Below are 17,157 nucleotides of genomic sequence, written 5' to 3' on the forward strand. Positions count from 1 at the left end.
GCTGACGCAAGGTTTGCAGTTGTTCATCATCAGGCTGCCCTGATTAACAATCAGCTTCTCAAGAAGGGCCACTCCAGTTCATTTTTAAAAGTGAGATATGCCAAGAATTTGTTTGGTGTGCCTCCACCCTCCTCCATGACCAGTAGTGGGTAGGTGAGGACTTGGAGTGACATCTGATTGTGTGTCCTCTTCTATGTGTGTTTTAGATTGCTTCTGGATATTTTGTCAGGATGTGTTTCCATCCATAAGGTGAAGTTTCGGGCATCATGGCAGTTTTTCCATCATCAGGAACCACGTTCTGTGCTCATAGCAATAGCACTTTCCTGTGTGACAGCATCTATGCTGGAGTGTTAGGGTTCCTGTAGGGATGCTCCATAGAGAGAAGGTATTAGTCGTCGTTCTCACACGTGTGATTTGCAGGGGGTGTTGTGTGCTAACTTAGGCACTCTGCCTTTGTTCCAGACAGGCTTAGGCACTTGTCCACTGCCATTGGCAGTTTGGGAGTAGTCACAGCCCTGTAATGTGAAGGGAGGGAGTGTGTGTGTGTGTGTGTGTGTGTGCGCGCGCGCGCGCATGTGTGTGTGCGCGCGCGTGCACGCGCTCGCATATGTATTGTGGTGTGTAGTTTTGTTTCTCTGAGGCCTGGTCTCAGGAATGACACTGACTGTACTTAAGCCCAGTCTATTGTGATCTCCTACTTGCTGGCATTTCCACATGAAACTAGTAGAGAAGACCCTAGAGTCTGTGAGAGAATTGCCCAGAAGAGTAGGGACTGTCAAGGATCCTGTCCCATGCTTCTGGAAGTCCTCTGTGCCTGTCTTTGTGCCTTTTCCCTTTGTCGGAGGAGTGTGTCATCTGGCAGGTGTGTGTCTTCCACAGCAAGTGAATGCAGTAGAGGTCAAACACTCAGAGCTGCTGTGCCTCAGTGTCCATCGGCCGCTCTGCACACACAGCCTGGAGGGTGGCAACCTGCAGATCCCCGGCATGCCTTCTGGGTTCTGATTCCACTTCTAATCGGTGAACATTTTCAGGTTTCCGATGAATCACTTAGCTTGACCTGGCTGTCAGTCTGCTCAGGGTGGGATATAGGAACACCCATGCTGCAGCTCCGGGCAGCTGGAGGTGGTCCTGCTGCCCTTCTGTGCTGCCTGCTGTGCTATGTGGAGCATGCTCCTGAACTGCAGTACCATCTGAAATCAGGGTGGGTGGAGAGACTTGAATGCCCACCTGGAGCCCAGTACTTTCCCCTGGTTTAAGTTTTTAAGTATGTCCTATCTGTGGTGGTTGGTCTGAGCACATCTTGTTCCATACTTTGGCAGGACGTAGGCCAGCCCCTTCCCTGACAAGTTTATGCTCCACATTGCAGTGTGTCTGGATTGAGTTGCCTTTGTCTACTTGTGTACTTAGGTAAGCATTCAGGGAGCTGAGTCTTGAAGAGCAGGCTCTGCTCCATTGTCCTCAGCCATGACTGACTACACACACTGGAACGGTTTGGGCAGACTACAAGAGATTGCAGTCTGATTAGATTGTCATGTGTGTAATTCTTACCAACCTTGTAGTGCAAGGGGCATGCAATTTAATGTGTATGTGTGTATGTGTGTGTATGTGAGTAATTGTTTATTGCCGTGGTATGTGGAACCCACAGGCAGTGTGAGTTGGGCTTAGTGTTTCCCAACATCAATGTTTAGCCCTTACTTGTGGCAATGGTTCTAAGCCTTCAGTCATTTGTCAAGCACTGAGGGATATTTATTTGCAAGGCTTCTAGTACATAGAATTAGCAAGGTAAGAATGGGCTTGTCTAGAAAGCCAGTAACTTACAGATGAAGGCCAAACCACTGGGCTGGTGCTGTCTGAATAGCAGAATGGAGTAGAGCAGTTTTAAGTCTACCTGGTGTTTCCAGGGATTTTTACATTAGAAAAAAGCAAGAAATGAAGTTAATGTTGCTGCTATGTCTTACTTAACACAGGAGTCAGTCCTGCTGAGCCTCTACAGTCCAGTGTAGTCTAGCTCCTTTAGGACACAACTTGCACTCCATCCCTGTTGTTGCAACGTACGATGACACTGTTAGAGCATGTCTTCAGCAAGGAATCTTCAAGCTGAGGCGGTCAGGGAGGAGGTGTGTGGTGCCTCTCCTGTGTTTAGGAGCATAGCAAGTGCTTGGTTGAGTACAGCTTACACCCCATAATAGTTAATGTTTATCGTCAGCTTAAGGGAAGTTAGCATCATTTGGGAGATGAGAGATGAGCCTCTGGATGTGCCTTTGGGGGATAATCTTGAAGGGTTGTTGAGGTGGGTGGTGCCATTCCTTGGCTGGGATCCTGGACCGGAGAAAGGGTGCTGAGCAGCATGCTGTCATCACCCTCTGCTTCCTGATTGTGGAGGCAATGTGACCACCTGCCTCATAGGACCACTTTGTCTTCCCTACCGTTACACTGTAGCTTTGAACTTTGACCCAGATGAAACCCTTCCTCTCCTGTACATTGCTTTTGTTGGTATATTTTATCACAGCAGCAGGAAGGGTAACTAAGACATGCCACAACACTCTGCAGACATGTTCAAGCAACATCTTGAGTCAGGGCAGTGAAGAGGAACTGCCTTTGGGTTGGCACAGTGAGACACACAGTGTAGGGGAGCTTGAACCCTCCTAGGTTATGAGTATAATGTAAACAGCAGTGGGCTCTAAGACATGAGCGGTAGCCCCCCAGAGGCAGGCCAACAACAAAATCGAGAGAGATCGAAAGAAGGCTAGCATAGGGTATATTCTAAGAATATTATATATTTGAAAGCATGGGCTGTGGACAAAGAACGCATCTCCTATGCAGCAGACACTAAGTGCTTTATGCAGATATTAAAAATCAACCCCATAACGCACCTGACACATTAGCTTTTGACTCCTAACAGGTGGGGCCCGAGCGCACCGACTCACTGTTCCCACGGGAATCGATAGGCTGTCGCTGTGCGCCTGTGATACCTGCAGTGCTGGTGGTGTTCAGGGGTCACGGCTGGAATAAAGCAGCAGCAGGATTTTGTTGTTGGTTTTGCAGGCTTCCTCTCTGCCGTGGCACGGCCATGGCGGTTGGTGAGTCGTTAGCATCTTTGCAGAACTCATGCTATCCCGCTAGGGGCTTGACTGTAGCCTTGTGTAGGACTGGCTGGGTGCATTCACACGCTTCCTAGGCCAGCAGGGCAGAGGCGCTGAGTCTGATTTTCTGTAGTATCAGGAGGAATGGAGACTCTGGTTGCATTTGTGAGTCTGGCCTCCAGGCTGGCCAGGACAGGAGGAGCAGGTCGTAGGCAGGGAGGTGGTAAAGGGTTCCTGTATCCCAGTGCCATGTAACGTGGAAGAACAACACTTAGGAGTGATCCCTAGCAGCCAGTAGATCCAGAAACCAGCTTCCATGGTGCTGAAAATCCCAACAGGGACCAAGAGAACACAAGCAAAGGCAAGCAGCACAGCGGTGGAGACAGTACTGCCCATGTCAACATGGGATTTGCCAGGCGTACTGGGCATGCGCTGATTCCTAGGGTACATGGTTTTGGGCTTTGCTGGGGGTCTTGCATTATACTATATATTAGTTTCTCCGCTGGTGCGCCTGCTCCCTTTTCCTCCATCCCTCTTCCTCCCTCTGCTCCTCCTTCCTGCCATCCACAGTGGAGTTGGACTGAACCTCCATTGCAGCAGGCAGGTCTGGGGCCAGCAATGATCATGGTCAGGTTGTTTTTCTCCCCTCAGGGGAGGGAGCACAGCATACCCCCTCCCCCATCTCTGTGGCCCTGGTGCCTGGCCTTGTTATTTGGGTGACTGTATTAAATTGGATTCTCTGTCCATCATTATTAAAATGTGAAGTGTGTCGGTCACAAAGCATACATTTTGGGGCAGTTAGCTGAATAATTCTTTTCTTTATGATCTCAAATTACTGCTGAGCTCTGGAGAGGGGAGCAGTTTAGCCAATTGTTGCCATTTGAGCTGGATTTGTGGGTGATTAGCTCCTGGTCGAATCCAGTCCCAGCCTGCGCTTTGAAGCCTGTGCCGTGTGATTTTCTCAGCAGTGAGGTAGGAATAGACGCGGCTAATGACAGGAAGGTCGAGCGGGTGAGCTGACCTGTGTGTGGTGCGGGTTTGGCTTTCGCAAATAGGGCACCCACAATAACCAGTGTGTCACTAACCCCGCCGTGCATAATCGGGGCTTTACAGGATGGTTGGAGATGCTGACAGCTCAATTAAAGTGTAACCCTTTGTACCCGACAACCTGGCAGAATGACAGAAATATTACTAACCAGAACGGGGCAGGGGGTGGGGGGGTCACCAGGGAGCCGGTAAAGATCTACTGTATCCCTTCCCCCACCTGAGCCCTGTGCTGGGCAGGCTGGGGAAGAGGTCTCTGCTTGTGCAGTGTCAGTCCTACTTTTTTTTAAAGCACAGTTTGGAGGCATCCCTTCTGTTTCTATGGAAACACTCTAAACTAGGTGGAAAGTTGAACTGATTTAAAAGAGGGTGGGGCTTATGTCTCCTGGCCATCAGGCACCAGAAAGTGCATCTGAGTACCTATTAAGTGATTCTCCACAAGTTTCCCTCTCACGGGGCACGTGGAAATGCCAGGTAATTGGGATTGTCTCCCTGTACACAGCTAATGATTTCTCTGTTATTGATTGACTCTGGTCATTTAAGAAGAGTTGTACCTTGGATGACAAGCTAATCTTTATCCACAGTGATTTGGCGTTTCTACCACATCTTTTCTTCCTGCACACCATGAGGTGTCATTTAGGGTTTGACCCTACACTTGTGCGGTACTGAAATGAGATCTAGAAGCAGAGCCAGTCCACAAGGAAACATACCATATATGTCTTGTAGACTGAGCTGGCATGAAACGCCTGAGACACACCAGCAAACATGGCTCTTTATGGGCAAGAGACTGAAGGCAGAGAGAGCATGCAACCTGCATTTGTGTGTGGTGAGAGCACCAGACTGGTCCCGTGTCGTGTCTAGTGCTGACTGTTTCCTGTCCTGGAACACTGCATAGCCTATCCACACGCCTGTGTGCTGATCATTTGAAGACAGTATGCAGCAGTCTCAGCCTTAGGCTTAAACCATTTTTCTTCACTGCTCTGGAAGCTAGACATATCAGGTATGGAGGGAGGAGAAGTGGTTTCTCCTGGGACCTCTCCCTTGGTCTGGCTACCTTCATGTTCCATTTCCCTCTCCTCATAAGGATGTGTTGTATTCATAGAGCCCCTCCCCCTGAACAGTGGCCTTACTGCGATATAATTGCCTGTGTAGAGGTCCTGTCAGCATTTGCATTCTGGGGAGCTGAGGGTCAGGACTCCCACTTCTGGACCGGGAGGTTGGGCACAGCTAAACCTGGCAGTGGAGGCAGTGGCTGCTACTGAGGAGTGTCTCTGCTTATTTAAGCAGAAACCGTGAATCCCAGAGCCTGTGACCCTGCAGCTTCAAGTGTCCCTGTAGGCACCAAGGGACAGATGGGATGTCGGGAGTGGGGAAGGAAGCAAGAAGAAAAAGGATGAACTTTCACAATTTTGAGCAAGATGGCTGCTGGACTCTTCCCATCCTTTTCTGTCCTGTGACAGGTTTCAACCAGCCCCCCTCTGGAAAAGGCCAGGAAGCAGACAGGCACCATCGCCTATGGGACTATGTGGGTTTGTTTTTGTTAATCTGACACAAATTTAGACATTTCTGGGAAGAGGGAACTTTGAGAAAAAAACATTTCCTGGACTGGAGAGATGGCTCACAACCAGAAATATAAAAGAAAATGTTTCCCTCAGATTGACCCGTCGGCAAATCTGTGGGGCATTTCTTGATAAATGTTTGATGTAGGAGGGCCCAGCCTACAGTGGGCAGTACCACACCTCTGGACAAGTGGTCCTGTGGTTGTTTAAGAAAGCAAGCTGAGCAAACCAGTAAGGACCATTCCTCCACAGAAGTGTCTGCTCCAGTTCCTGCCACTAGACCCATGCCTGAGTTTCTGCCCTGACTTCCCTCAATGATGGAATGTAATCTGTAAACCAAAATAAATCCTTTCCTTTCCAGAGCTGGTTTCGTTAAGAGTTTTATCACAAGAAACTAGAACAAATACCAATCCTGAATTGCTTATCTCTTCTATATAGGATATATTGAATTCAACCATGTTCTGATAAAACTGTTTAAAAGCACAGTTGGAAGGTCAGACTCAGCCTACTGGCTGGTGGTGTGCGCCAGCCACAGTCCTGTGTCATGTTAGTATCAGTACCCTTTGTGAGAGTGCTGGGTAAGAGACTCTTAAGACAGCCTTATCTGGGAGCTGGAGAGATGCTTCAGTGGCTAAGAGTGCTTGTTGCTCTTACAGAGGGCCCCAGTTCAGCTTCCCATATCCACATGGTAGCTCACGACCATGCCCAGCTCGGGGGGGGGGGGGGGCGTTCCAGTGCCTTCTGACTTCTGGGCACACTAGGCACATACATTGTATGCATACACATGCAAGCAAAACACTCACATGCAAAAAATATTGTATTAAAAAGATCACCTATGACAAGAGGCTGCAGTGACAGGTACTGCTATTCTCTGTCACCTCAAAGACAGTTTCTGAACATAACATAAGCACCCGCCTGGGACTCTGATGGGCTTTAGTTGGGGATCATTACAATCACAGTCTCCCAGATGCATCAGTAACTGAAGTACAGCTATTAGATCAACCCTGGCCATTTCTGAGTGCAACAAGAGGCATAATTTAAGGTATCACAGAGCCCTTAAATTTCTCACTATGCAAACAGATAAAGGCCACGAAAGCCTTATAGTTGATACAGGTCAGGTGTAAGTATACAATAATGCTGAGGATCAGCACTGACTCTAGCAGTGCCAGAGTGATTGACTGGCAAGAGAGATGCCTAGCTCCCTCCCACCCCCAAGGCCTCCACAGAGGTGCAACACCTCCGTTTTCTATGCCTTGAGGTCCTGGCCTCTCCTTGGAAACATAGATATTATTACCTGCATGAGGCTGCTTTGCACATTGAGAAGGTAGAGTAGGGTGGGCCACTTGTGCTTTGGATGCGGGGGATACATTAAACATGGCACTTCTGGCTCAGGGCCTGTGCCAGCCAGGTTTCTGGCAATGAAATTCCAAACACCTACCACTTGTCTTTTACAGCCACTTGTAACACACATGCTATGATTTGTATAAGTGTCCCTGAAGTCCCATGTTTGGAAGGCTTGTTCACCAACCTGTGGCACTGTAGAGAGATGCTGGAACTGTGAAAACACAGGGCCCATCTGGAGAGTTAGGTCATTGGGTATATGTCCTGCAGGGTGATAATAAGTCGGCCACCTCTGCCTGTCTGCTGCTTTGCTACCCTGGTGAGGTGACCAGGCCACTATGAACCCTCATCCTGATGAGCTCTGTCAGAGGCTCACAGCAATGGAGCTAAGAGACCCTGGAATGAAACTCATACAACTAGAAGCTAAAATAAACCTTTCTCAGAAACTGGTCCTCTTGGGGATTATATGTCACAGTGATAGCCAGCTGACTGACAGTGTTTGAGGGAACTCTTAATTAGAATGAGAAAGTCTATTGTAGATCTATCAGTTCAGTGATTGGCAGCCAGGTCTTTGGGATGTCAGCTTGAGCAGCTCATGTTCCTCTGAGATGTTGTACAAAATCACAGAAGCCTTTAGCTCTTGTAATGAGAATCTTCTCAAGTGGTTCAGACATGACTCTGGCTTGCTTTAGAACCATACAGAACTCAAACCACACTCTTTGTTTGTTTGGGTTTTCATTCGTTTCTGAGAGCTCTTTCATGGTGCGCCTTCAGAGACTACAGTCACCTTGACACATCAGCCTTCTGAACTGCTGGCTCTGTAGTAAGGACGTCTAATAAACGTCACTTGTTTTTGGCTAAGTGGAAACTTCCCACATTCCTGGCATACTGTTACCTTTTACACTTAACTAAGGGGGGAAAAAAACCATCAGCCCTCTCTCATACACATTTTTGGTCCCTGCTCAATCTCATATGTGCTTTTCTTAAACCAGACACATGCATGCATGGGCCAATTGTATGTTAAGCCAGGTAGCAGGCATTCTGCCTGGAAGGAAGGCACATGTGCTGGCCGAGCTGGCAGATTATCTGGACTTTGCATGGGTGGCTGTGTCTCAGCTGGTACTCCACTACTGTGGTGGAGCCCAGCCATCAACTGTTCCCTATTTGTCACCGCAAACCTTGTCTGAATGGAGACCAACGCTATTCAGCCCCTGAGACTCGAAGGCTGATTTGACTGGGAAAGACCCCCAGCCTCTAATGCAGTCAATAAATCTTTGTTGGTAAATAATTGCTATCGAGCAGAGTTTTAATATAAATTTATGAGTGGTGTTTTATCACAGCTTGGGGCTGCAGCAAGCAGTGAGTGATGGATTTCAGATCTCACTTACATTCATTACATTAACTTAGTAAGTTATTTAAAGCTTGTACACTTAACATTGCTTTTGGCTTTCAATGACCTCTTGGGACTAGAAGCACACACAACGAATAAAGAGATTGCAGTGTGGTAGACAGCCCTGCTTTTTGCTGCTGTGCCACAGGACACCTAAGCAAAAAGGGACACATCCCTTCCTGAGACCCTGATGGTTTCGGTTGTAGATCATTTGAATTGCAGTCTTTACAGTGAGTCAGTGAATCAGGTGAGGCAATTAGATAACACTGGCCACTTGCAAGGAGTAATGCAAGCTGTCACCAAAGCCCTTGAATTTCTTAAACAAACATAGAAGCTGCAGAGCCTTATGGTTGGACTACTGGGGAAGTGGTTCCCAGGGAGACCAAAAGCCTCCAGGCTGTAAGCAGAAGCCCAGCTGCCTGATTCTGTCCCTGCCTGGTGTTTTGGCTATGGAGTGCTATGCAATCGAACCAAATCCCGGTGATTTAAAACAATTTAAATTTATTTACCAGACTGTTGGGGTTATGAGGGCACCAGCTCCTCTGTGCACTCTACATACCTCTGGGGCTGGAGTGCCAAAGTCCTTCATTCACGTGTACAGAACATCAGAAAGGAGGGGGCAGAGGTCAGCAAGACAGCAGTGACAGCCTTCCTTCAGGTACCTTCAGCCTTCCTTCCTTCCTTGCTCCCTTCAGGCAGTCTCAGGGCCTTCCCATCCCACCACCTGTAGCTGGAAAGTCTTGACATCCCAGGGGGGGAATGAAGTCAGATCTGTCCAGCTCTGGCAAGCTGAGGATGGAACTAGTACAGATGACCCCACAATCTACTAGTTAAATTGAACCAGAGACATCTGGGTACAAACACCACCAGGGCTGGGTTTTCACAGGTCTTCTCTGAACTCTTGTATCTTCAGTGTGCCCTCCCATATAGCCCATCCCAGCATCCCCAGAGTCTCAAGTCTTTGGAGCTTCAGGCTGGAAGTACATGATGTCGTCCCCTTCACAGGCACACCTGGATGAAGTCCTTGGGCCAGCTCTCACTGTCTGAGGCAGGAGATTCAGGAGATGAACTGAATTATCACACCCACATACCATGTAGCAGCGATCCAGTGCAGAGTACAACAGATCTCTACATTGTACAAAGGTAGAGAGGAACCAGGCACAGGTGGTGCTAGCTGGCGCAAGGGAGTTGTGAAGTTCAGCCAGATACCTGTTCCTAACGTACCTTGCCCTGGGCACAGGGAATCCTGGGTCCTTGTTTCTTTTCTCCTCTTCAGGAAATGACCTGCATTAAGGGATGTGTGGCTACCTCGCCCTGCCTCCTTCCTGACGTACCTAGAGTCAGGGTCCAGGTAGCAGGCTTCATTCTGAACTTTATAGTATTTTAGTTCAAGGTTGTATGGTCTTTTTAAAAACAAAAACTCTTGTTGGCCTTTGTTGTATCAAGGTATAGTCCATTCTGTGGCACAGAAACCTGTCCACCATCCCTAGCCCCAACTAGGGCAACTGATTATAATATTGGAATTTTTCCCAGGTCTGAAGAAAGGATCAGACTGCCATATCTTGCATAAGACCCTCATTCATTCCTGCTCTCATCTGCCACTGTTGTCTGCATTTGATCTAAACTCTGAGGCCAGGTCTTCGCCTATCGGTTCCCACTGGTAGAGGAAGCTAGCACCAAGACACTATTTTTGTGATGGGTGGTGTTTAGATTTGGGGTTATCTTCTCTACTTCTCTGGTCAGAAACTCACTTGGCCCTTTCTTCTTTCCCTATAGTTGGGGCCAACAGTCCTTTCAGAATTCAGTGTGAAAATCTACTGCTGTGTGCACAGGTCCATGATGGAATTTTACATGGCACTTGGGTTGTGGGTGTACTGAAGTTTCTGCTTGCCTGTGGCCTGGTCCCCCTTGCCCAGCCTCAGGGGACACAGTGTCCTTCCCCACAAAGCTCCACTAACATTCCTGAGTCTTCCTGGCTTCCTGACTGAGTCCACACTAAGGCCAGGAACTATAGTAGCCAGGAGCTATTTGTTTTCCATATACAGTGGTACAGGATGCCAATTTGCATTAATCCACCTCTGGAATGGACTGATCAAGAGAACAGTCATTTTGTCATCTATTGTGACACCATAGCTTAGGACAAAGAGGAGTCGGCAGGAGCATGTGAGCACAGGTGCTAACAGGAGCCAGAAGAGGAAGTCAGAAGCACCAAAACTGGAAGTGCAGAGGACTGAGCCATCCCACATAGGTGCTGGGAACTAAACTTGAGTCCTGAAAGAGGCACAATAGCTCTTTAACTGCTGAGCCATCTCTCTGGCCCCCTTATGGACTTTAAGAAGTATCCCTTGTTCCTCGGGTGCCATGGGTTGACTTGGGTCACCTGGGCAGCTCAGTCACTGAGAGATGATGGAGTTACACAATGTATTAGTGCTCTCAGGCTTTCTGTGCAAGCAAGCAGTTGCTTGCACACTCTGGCTTTCACACACCACCACCACCACCACCACCCCCCATTGAAGTAAAGCATTCTCAGCTGGATGGCAATGCTGGCCGGCAAGAACCCTCTAAACTGAGGATTGTCTTCACGTGTACCAGATTGGCGTCTGAAAGATGGACAAAGGATGCATCTTGACGGTCTGCCATGCAGCTTTGCCCTAGGTTATAGCCACTCAAAGAGATTTAGAATCATAAGGGTCGTTTGCACGCACCGATGGGAGCCGCAGCCTGTGTCTAGACAGCCAGGAGCCTTCCGGCCTCTGTCATCTCCTGGCTGGCGGGACTATGACTTTGTGTCCTGAGAGTTTCAAATGAGCTGTTTGTGTGGTTTGCCACTTTGTCTTGGTTGTTAGCGATAGGTGAGAGTTCAGGCTGGCAGATCATAGAACTCTAAGCCCACCGCAGGCCCTGTCCACCCTGGGACTCCCTGGCTACTCCATGTCCTAGTAGAGCTTGTAGGACCATAAGCAGAGATTGCACAACATACCCTCCTAGCAGATGCAGCGCTTTATGGTGTAACTTCTAGCTCTTTAGTCTGAAACAGTGATCGCTGCTCTAGATGAACTGCAGAAGGAAGAAGAAGACATGTTTTAATCATGTGATCCCTGGGCATCATCAATTGGGGTTCATTGATGACTCTGATTATACCCTATCAAATGAGCATAGCCTTGAAGAATAAAAACAAATTAGGGGAACAACTGTTGTTAACATGGGCCCAAAAAGGGTGCTAGGACTTGTTGAAAACTTCTTTGCAAGAGAATCCAGGCATATATTTGGTCCCAAGATGGAAGGAGCCACACCATGTCTTCCTCTAGCCTCTGTGTGTAGCTGTCAAGAAGGAGGTTCCTCTTTGTTTTAGGTCTTACCTCTCTGTACCATTACCCTGCCTTGCGTCTGTGTCTGCTGGCCATAAAGTGGTTATCATAATGCATTTCACATTTTAGAATTTCCAGGCCTGGTGACACTCACAAGGGAAATGGCTTGTGTTTGTGAGACCTTTGAGTAGCAGAACTGTGTGGGCAGGATGTCCCCACTTGGCCAGTCCTATGCTGGCTGTCCGATTGAGGCCTCATCAGGAGCTGTGTGCTATGGAGACCTATTCTACCGAGGAAGCTGCTGCCACATGTTGGAACGTGACTCTCAGTGTGTTGTGTGCAGTTCTCATGCAGCCTGTGGCCTAGCTAGCATTGGATTACCTGTCTCTTGACACTACTGCTCCGTGTTGTCTCTCCGGACCTTCCATATTTGCTTTCAGGGGCTAGCCTACCCTCCGTTTCTCTACTGCACACCCTGACAAGAGGAGCACGTGACGTGATGGAGATTTTCTAGTGTTCCTTCAGCCCCGTCCACTCTGCCCCTGGAGTTTGCTTGTAGGAAGAGATTGATTCCCATCATACACACCAGTTTTCTTCCTGCCTGAGAAATGTTGAGAGTCCTGGGTGCTTCTGCCTGCTGTCAGGGTAGCCGCTGGAACCCCTCCTGTGGAGGCAGATGCAGTAAGGCCTAAGCAGTGTGTTTACATTTTCTGCAGTCGATAGAGTGGTGGCCCTGCTTTTCCTCACTCTGAATGTTTTTGTAAGTTGTTTTGTTTGTTTACTTTTTGTTTTGTTTTAAAGACAGTTTTACTATTGTAGCCCTAGAACTCACCATGTAAGGCAGGCTGGCTTTGAACTCACAGACATTTTGCTCTTTCTCCCGTCCTATTGTTGGGATGAAAGGCATGCACCACGGTGTCCAGCTTGAGTACATTATGTTCTGTGGAAATTTCAGAGTCAGGCAGGGTCTCCAGGCCAGCCTGGAAAGAAAGGCCATCCAGTCCTTTTCCTTAGCTAAGCTGGAACTCCTTAGTAGCGAAAGAACATCTCTGCAAACTGCAGAGCTGTGAAGCAGAGAGGTGCCCGCCTTCACAGTCATGTGATCTTACTTTGCTCTGGAGGGAATCCCCATCACAGGTGCCCGCTGGGTATGCTAGGCACCGGCCTTCATATTTGGGCTTAGGAAGCTGGTGGTTCCAGCCTGTGGGCGTTGGGTCAGGCAATGGCTGAGACACTCAAGAGTCTGCTGTGAGAATGCTTTGTTCACCTTGACTGAAGACTAGAGAATGGGAGGCCTGCCCTTTCACAGTTGTTAGGTATGAGTTTTCCTGTGTGACCCAGAGTGTTGTCTCCAGGGGGAAACCTTGTGTTCTTGCCTTTGCTGCCTCTAGCCTGTGGCTGGTGGATGCTCAAGAGAGAGTGAGCACTTTGGTGTACTAGGCCGTTGTTTAAGCCATGGAGGGAAAAGGCCTTCAAGGCCCTGCTGACCACAGACAGGATGTGTGAACAGTAAAGTTGGGGTTCTCAGTCTCTCCTGTAGGGCAGAGGTAGAAGGAGATATTTTTACATCAGTGGAGCCAAGTCGGGCAGGCAGAAAGAGGTGGCCCTTAGGTCGGTCTTCTCAGGCCCACCTCCTCTTACAGTGTTGAGCTAATATAACAGAGTCAGGCAGCACTGTCCTCTAAGGAGCAGGATGATTTATTCACAATTGGTCAACATTCACGTTTTCCATCCTGGTGACATTATTTTCCTAGCAACAAAATTGATCAAGACAATCACCTTGGAGCCAGCAAGTTGTCTGAGCAAGTAAAGACATCTGCTGCCAAGTCTAGTAACCTGAGTTCAATCCCTGGACCCCTCATGGTCAAAGGAGGGAGCTTAGCCTTGCAAACAGTTTGCTCACCTAGCTCCTGCACACACAGTGGCAAACAAATGATAAAGAAATGAATGTTAAACCAAAATAAAGAAAAAAAGACTTTTTAAAAAATAGATTACTTCTTTTAGTCCCCAGATAACTGGGAGGGCCTCTCCACATGCCTCCAGCCTGGCCAGTTTCTCCTCCTTTTCTCTGTAGCCTTCACTAGTGAAAGGATAATTAGAAGCATAGGCTGGCTCATGAAAGTGCCCACGAGCCTCCCAAAGGAGTTGTGTTAGACATCTGCAGGCGCTTGCCTGAGCAGGCAGGGACATGGCCTTCTGAAGCCCGCAGCCGCCCTAATCTTCCAGTGACATTGCCGTGACCCCCAGCCCTCTGTATTGTTGAAATTCCATCTGAAGTGGATGATGGGAAAATGTGAGGCCATGGGAGAACTTGGGTGTGGCCTTGTGTTGCTGGGTTAAGAACTGGAGTTGCCCGTGGGGCATAAAGGATGCTGGTTTATTATTGTGTCCCTGGGGGTGTCTCCTGTGGGGGTGTTACTGTCTCTTGTCCTTTTGGCAGCTTCTGTCACTTTAGTTTTCACATAAACATTTTCCCCTGGGTTGCTTTTGGCCACGAGCTTTCTTCACATGATAAGGTCTTGCAGAGCCATGGCCGTCCAGAGGTCCATTTGTGGGTTGTTCGGATCACCCAGTGACGGGTACCAGATGCTCAGGCTGGGATCTGAAGCCTGTTTATGGTTCGAGTAAACAGCCGTGTTCTCACAGTGTTGGTAATTGACGAGGGAGCTTCTCCCTGTCTCCTGTGCAGATCCTGGGGAAGAGCAGGATCAGGAAGGTAGGGGAGGCTGCCTCTGTGTCCCCAAGGGGTCAAGGTGTATTTGAGAACCTTAGCTTCCTGCTTCCTAAGACTGTCTTAATTAGCTAGTGTTAGGCACACACCTTCTCAGCATCGTAATTGCAGCAGTTTATTGACAGGCAGGAGCCTTCCTGTCTGCACACGTGCAGAGTTAGAATGTACAGGAGTGGACAAGGCTGGAGTGTTGGCCTGACCCCCACTCGGGATTGCCCATCCATTGTCGACTCCCAGGAAAGCCATGAACAGGTGCAGGATGTGCTGGGAATTGGCACTTAGGCCAGGCCCGCATCCGCAGCAGCCATCCAGGGAAGGCCAGACCACATATGAGCTCCAAAATATGTCAGCTTCGAATTCTGAAAGCTTTCCCAGAAATCTTAATGGGACTTCATTAAAAATCGATCGAGGTGAATTACACACTGCTCACCCACCCAGTGTTGTTACTAAAGTTTGCAAATGGAATTTCAGTTTGAATAAATTAAAATTCTGTAAAGAAATTGTAACATGAAATTGTAGTGTTTATAAAATTACGGTGAAACAATCACTGCTGCCTTCTTATCAGAGAAGGCAATTTGGGTTCTGTGTTTAAAATGTTACTCCTGGGGCGGGGGCGGGGCGGGGGCGGGGCGGGGGCGGGGCATGGTACATTGTAGAGCATTTTCCTTGAATGTGCAAGGCCTAGTGTTCACTTCCCAGTGCCACAAAAAACCAACAAGCAAAGAATCAAAGCGCCTTTTCATTAGGCATTTCCCACTCAATGTGGATGAGTTCTGTGGGCTGTTTGGTGGATGCAGCTGTCCGTCCACAATGGACGGAGAAGAGCCTGTCACAAAGTTCAGGTATCACCTCCACCGTTGACTAGGAAAGAGAAGAAAACCCAAATTCAGTCTAACAGCAAGGATAATGTTCCGTGGAAAAGCAGATCCACACCAAGTCTGTACGCCTTCCTCCACTTACACAGTGCCTTCCTCTCCCCCACAGGGCATGCTGCTGAAGCGAAGTGGCAAGTCACTGAACAAAGAGTGGAAAAAGAAGTACGTCACTCTGTGCGACAACGGTGTCCTGACCTACCACCCCAGTTTACATGTGAGTATGTGGGTCAGAGGTGGTAGCAAGGGCCTCCCCGCCCCTGCCTTCACACTGAGGACAGTGGTATTAGATCCCCTGAGAGGGAGACAAGGCAGCCAGGCCCTCAGACTCCCACCCCTTCACCCATGAGTCCAGGGCTCTCCGTTCTGTAGCGTATTACAGGACACATTGCTTATGAAGTAGCATCTTAAATGAGAGTGGCAAAGTGGGGTGAGCCGCGGGAGTGTCTGAAAACCTGCACTACAGCAGCTGCAGCTGACCTCAGGCCAGGCTCTGAACACCTGCGAGCAGAGCCAGGCCTCGATGTCATTCACCACGGTTTTCCTGCTGAGGTAAAACACAGGTTTCAGCTTAGAAGGTTGGCAACTGTTCTCCTTAGCGTGTGTTACTTGCCTGACTTCTGTAAGGGTCTGAAAGCGGGCAGACATCCAGTCATTCTGTCCACAGTGAACACTTTTAAGGTGGGAATGTTTGTTTTCATTCCATGAACTGCGTAGGTGGAGAATTGGCCATTGGGTTTTGCCACCCTGTTGAGCTATTACAGATTTAAAAACTGAAATAATTTAAAAATTGCGATTGTTAACAAAAAGTTTAAAATAAGCATACTGAGTGGAAGTCGAAAGTGCCCCCTGGTTGTGCATGGTGGGAGTGCAGGCCTAGGTGTCTGTGCACGTGGCCTTGGTGCTTCCACTGACAGAACACGTCTCACAGCCCGCTCACCTCTGCAGTGATAGGTCACGTGCGTTCTTCCATGAAAGCAAGTACGGGGCACCATTTTGATGTTTATATAGTACTCCGCTTACCTCTGCATGGATGTAGTCTGCGTGGTTCAACAGTATCTAACAACAATAAAACATTGGCAGTAAGTGAATGAATAAACGAATGAGTAGGTTTGACCTCCCTCATTATTATACAAGTAAGTCTGCACGGGCTTGCTCCTGATATCTCCTTGGTCCTTATCTGTCTCTTTAACACAGACTCCCAGTAATCAGTTTGCAGAGCTAAAGCGTCTACCTATATGATATTACTGGCTTAAGCATGCATGTCATATTCCTGGGGTCTGTATGCACATTTTTCTCCCCCAAAAGCCTTTTGGGAGAGGCCTCTCCCCTGCACACTCAAGAACATTCACCTTTTTAAAACATCTTCCCTCCCACCCCCCACCCCCACCGCTAGTATCTTTTTGTGTGTTAGTGCTGCCGTGACATTCTCCCCCTGGCTTCATAGCAGTAGCTATACCTAGAGAGCACCTGTTTCAGTCCCTGTCGCTGGCTGGCTTGTAGTGCTAATGAGGTGCCTGCCATGCCTGACTGTAATCTGCAGGCAGTGTCTGACTTACAGTGGTCCATGCAGGATATTTTGACTGGACATCAGCATGAAACATTCCAATACTGCCACTCTGCCGTTTTCAGTACCATATTCAACAGAGCTATGAAGGTGGCCAGCATGTGACTATGAAACAGACCCTGTCATAGATGAGTTCGCCCAAGTGCATGGGACTCAGATGGGTTGGGCTAAGCAGGACATTTCATATGGTGTTTTCAGAGTGACTGGGTATATTGGTATATATCCCCATCCTAACGTTGTGTGTGTGTGTGTCTGTCTGTGG

The 17,157-nt window shown here is 48.5% G+C and overlaps 1 protein-coding gene across 12 annotated transcripts in view; it reads left to right on the forward strand.

Annotated features, from left to right (window-relative positions):
- Positions 1-17,157, forward strand: part of Agap1 (ArfGAP with GTPase domain, ankyrin repeat and PH domain 1) — a 436,093-nt gene that overhangs the window by 253,244 nt on the left and 165,692 nt on the right. For all 12 annotated transcript variants that reach the window (XM_029539053.1, XM_021197517.2, XM_029539054.1 and 9 more), the window contains one exon: positions 15,441-15,545. In XM_029539053.1, coding sequence (XP_029394913.1) covers positions 15,441-15,545 — 105 coding nt within the window. The remainder of the gene's footprint in view (positions 1-15,440; positions 15,546-17,157) is intronic.

The sequence above is a fragment of the Mus pahari genome, chromosome 5 (assembly GCF_900095145.1).
Source record: "Mus pahari chromosome 5, PAHARI_EIJ_v1.1, whole genome shotgun sequence".
Lineage (NCBI taxonomy): Eukaryota > Metazoa > Chordata > Mammalia > Rodentia > Muridae > Mus > Mus pahari.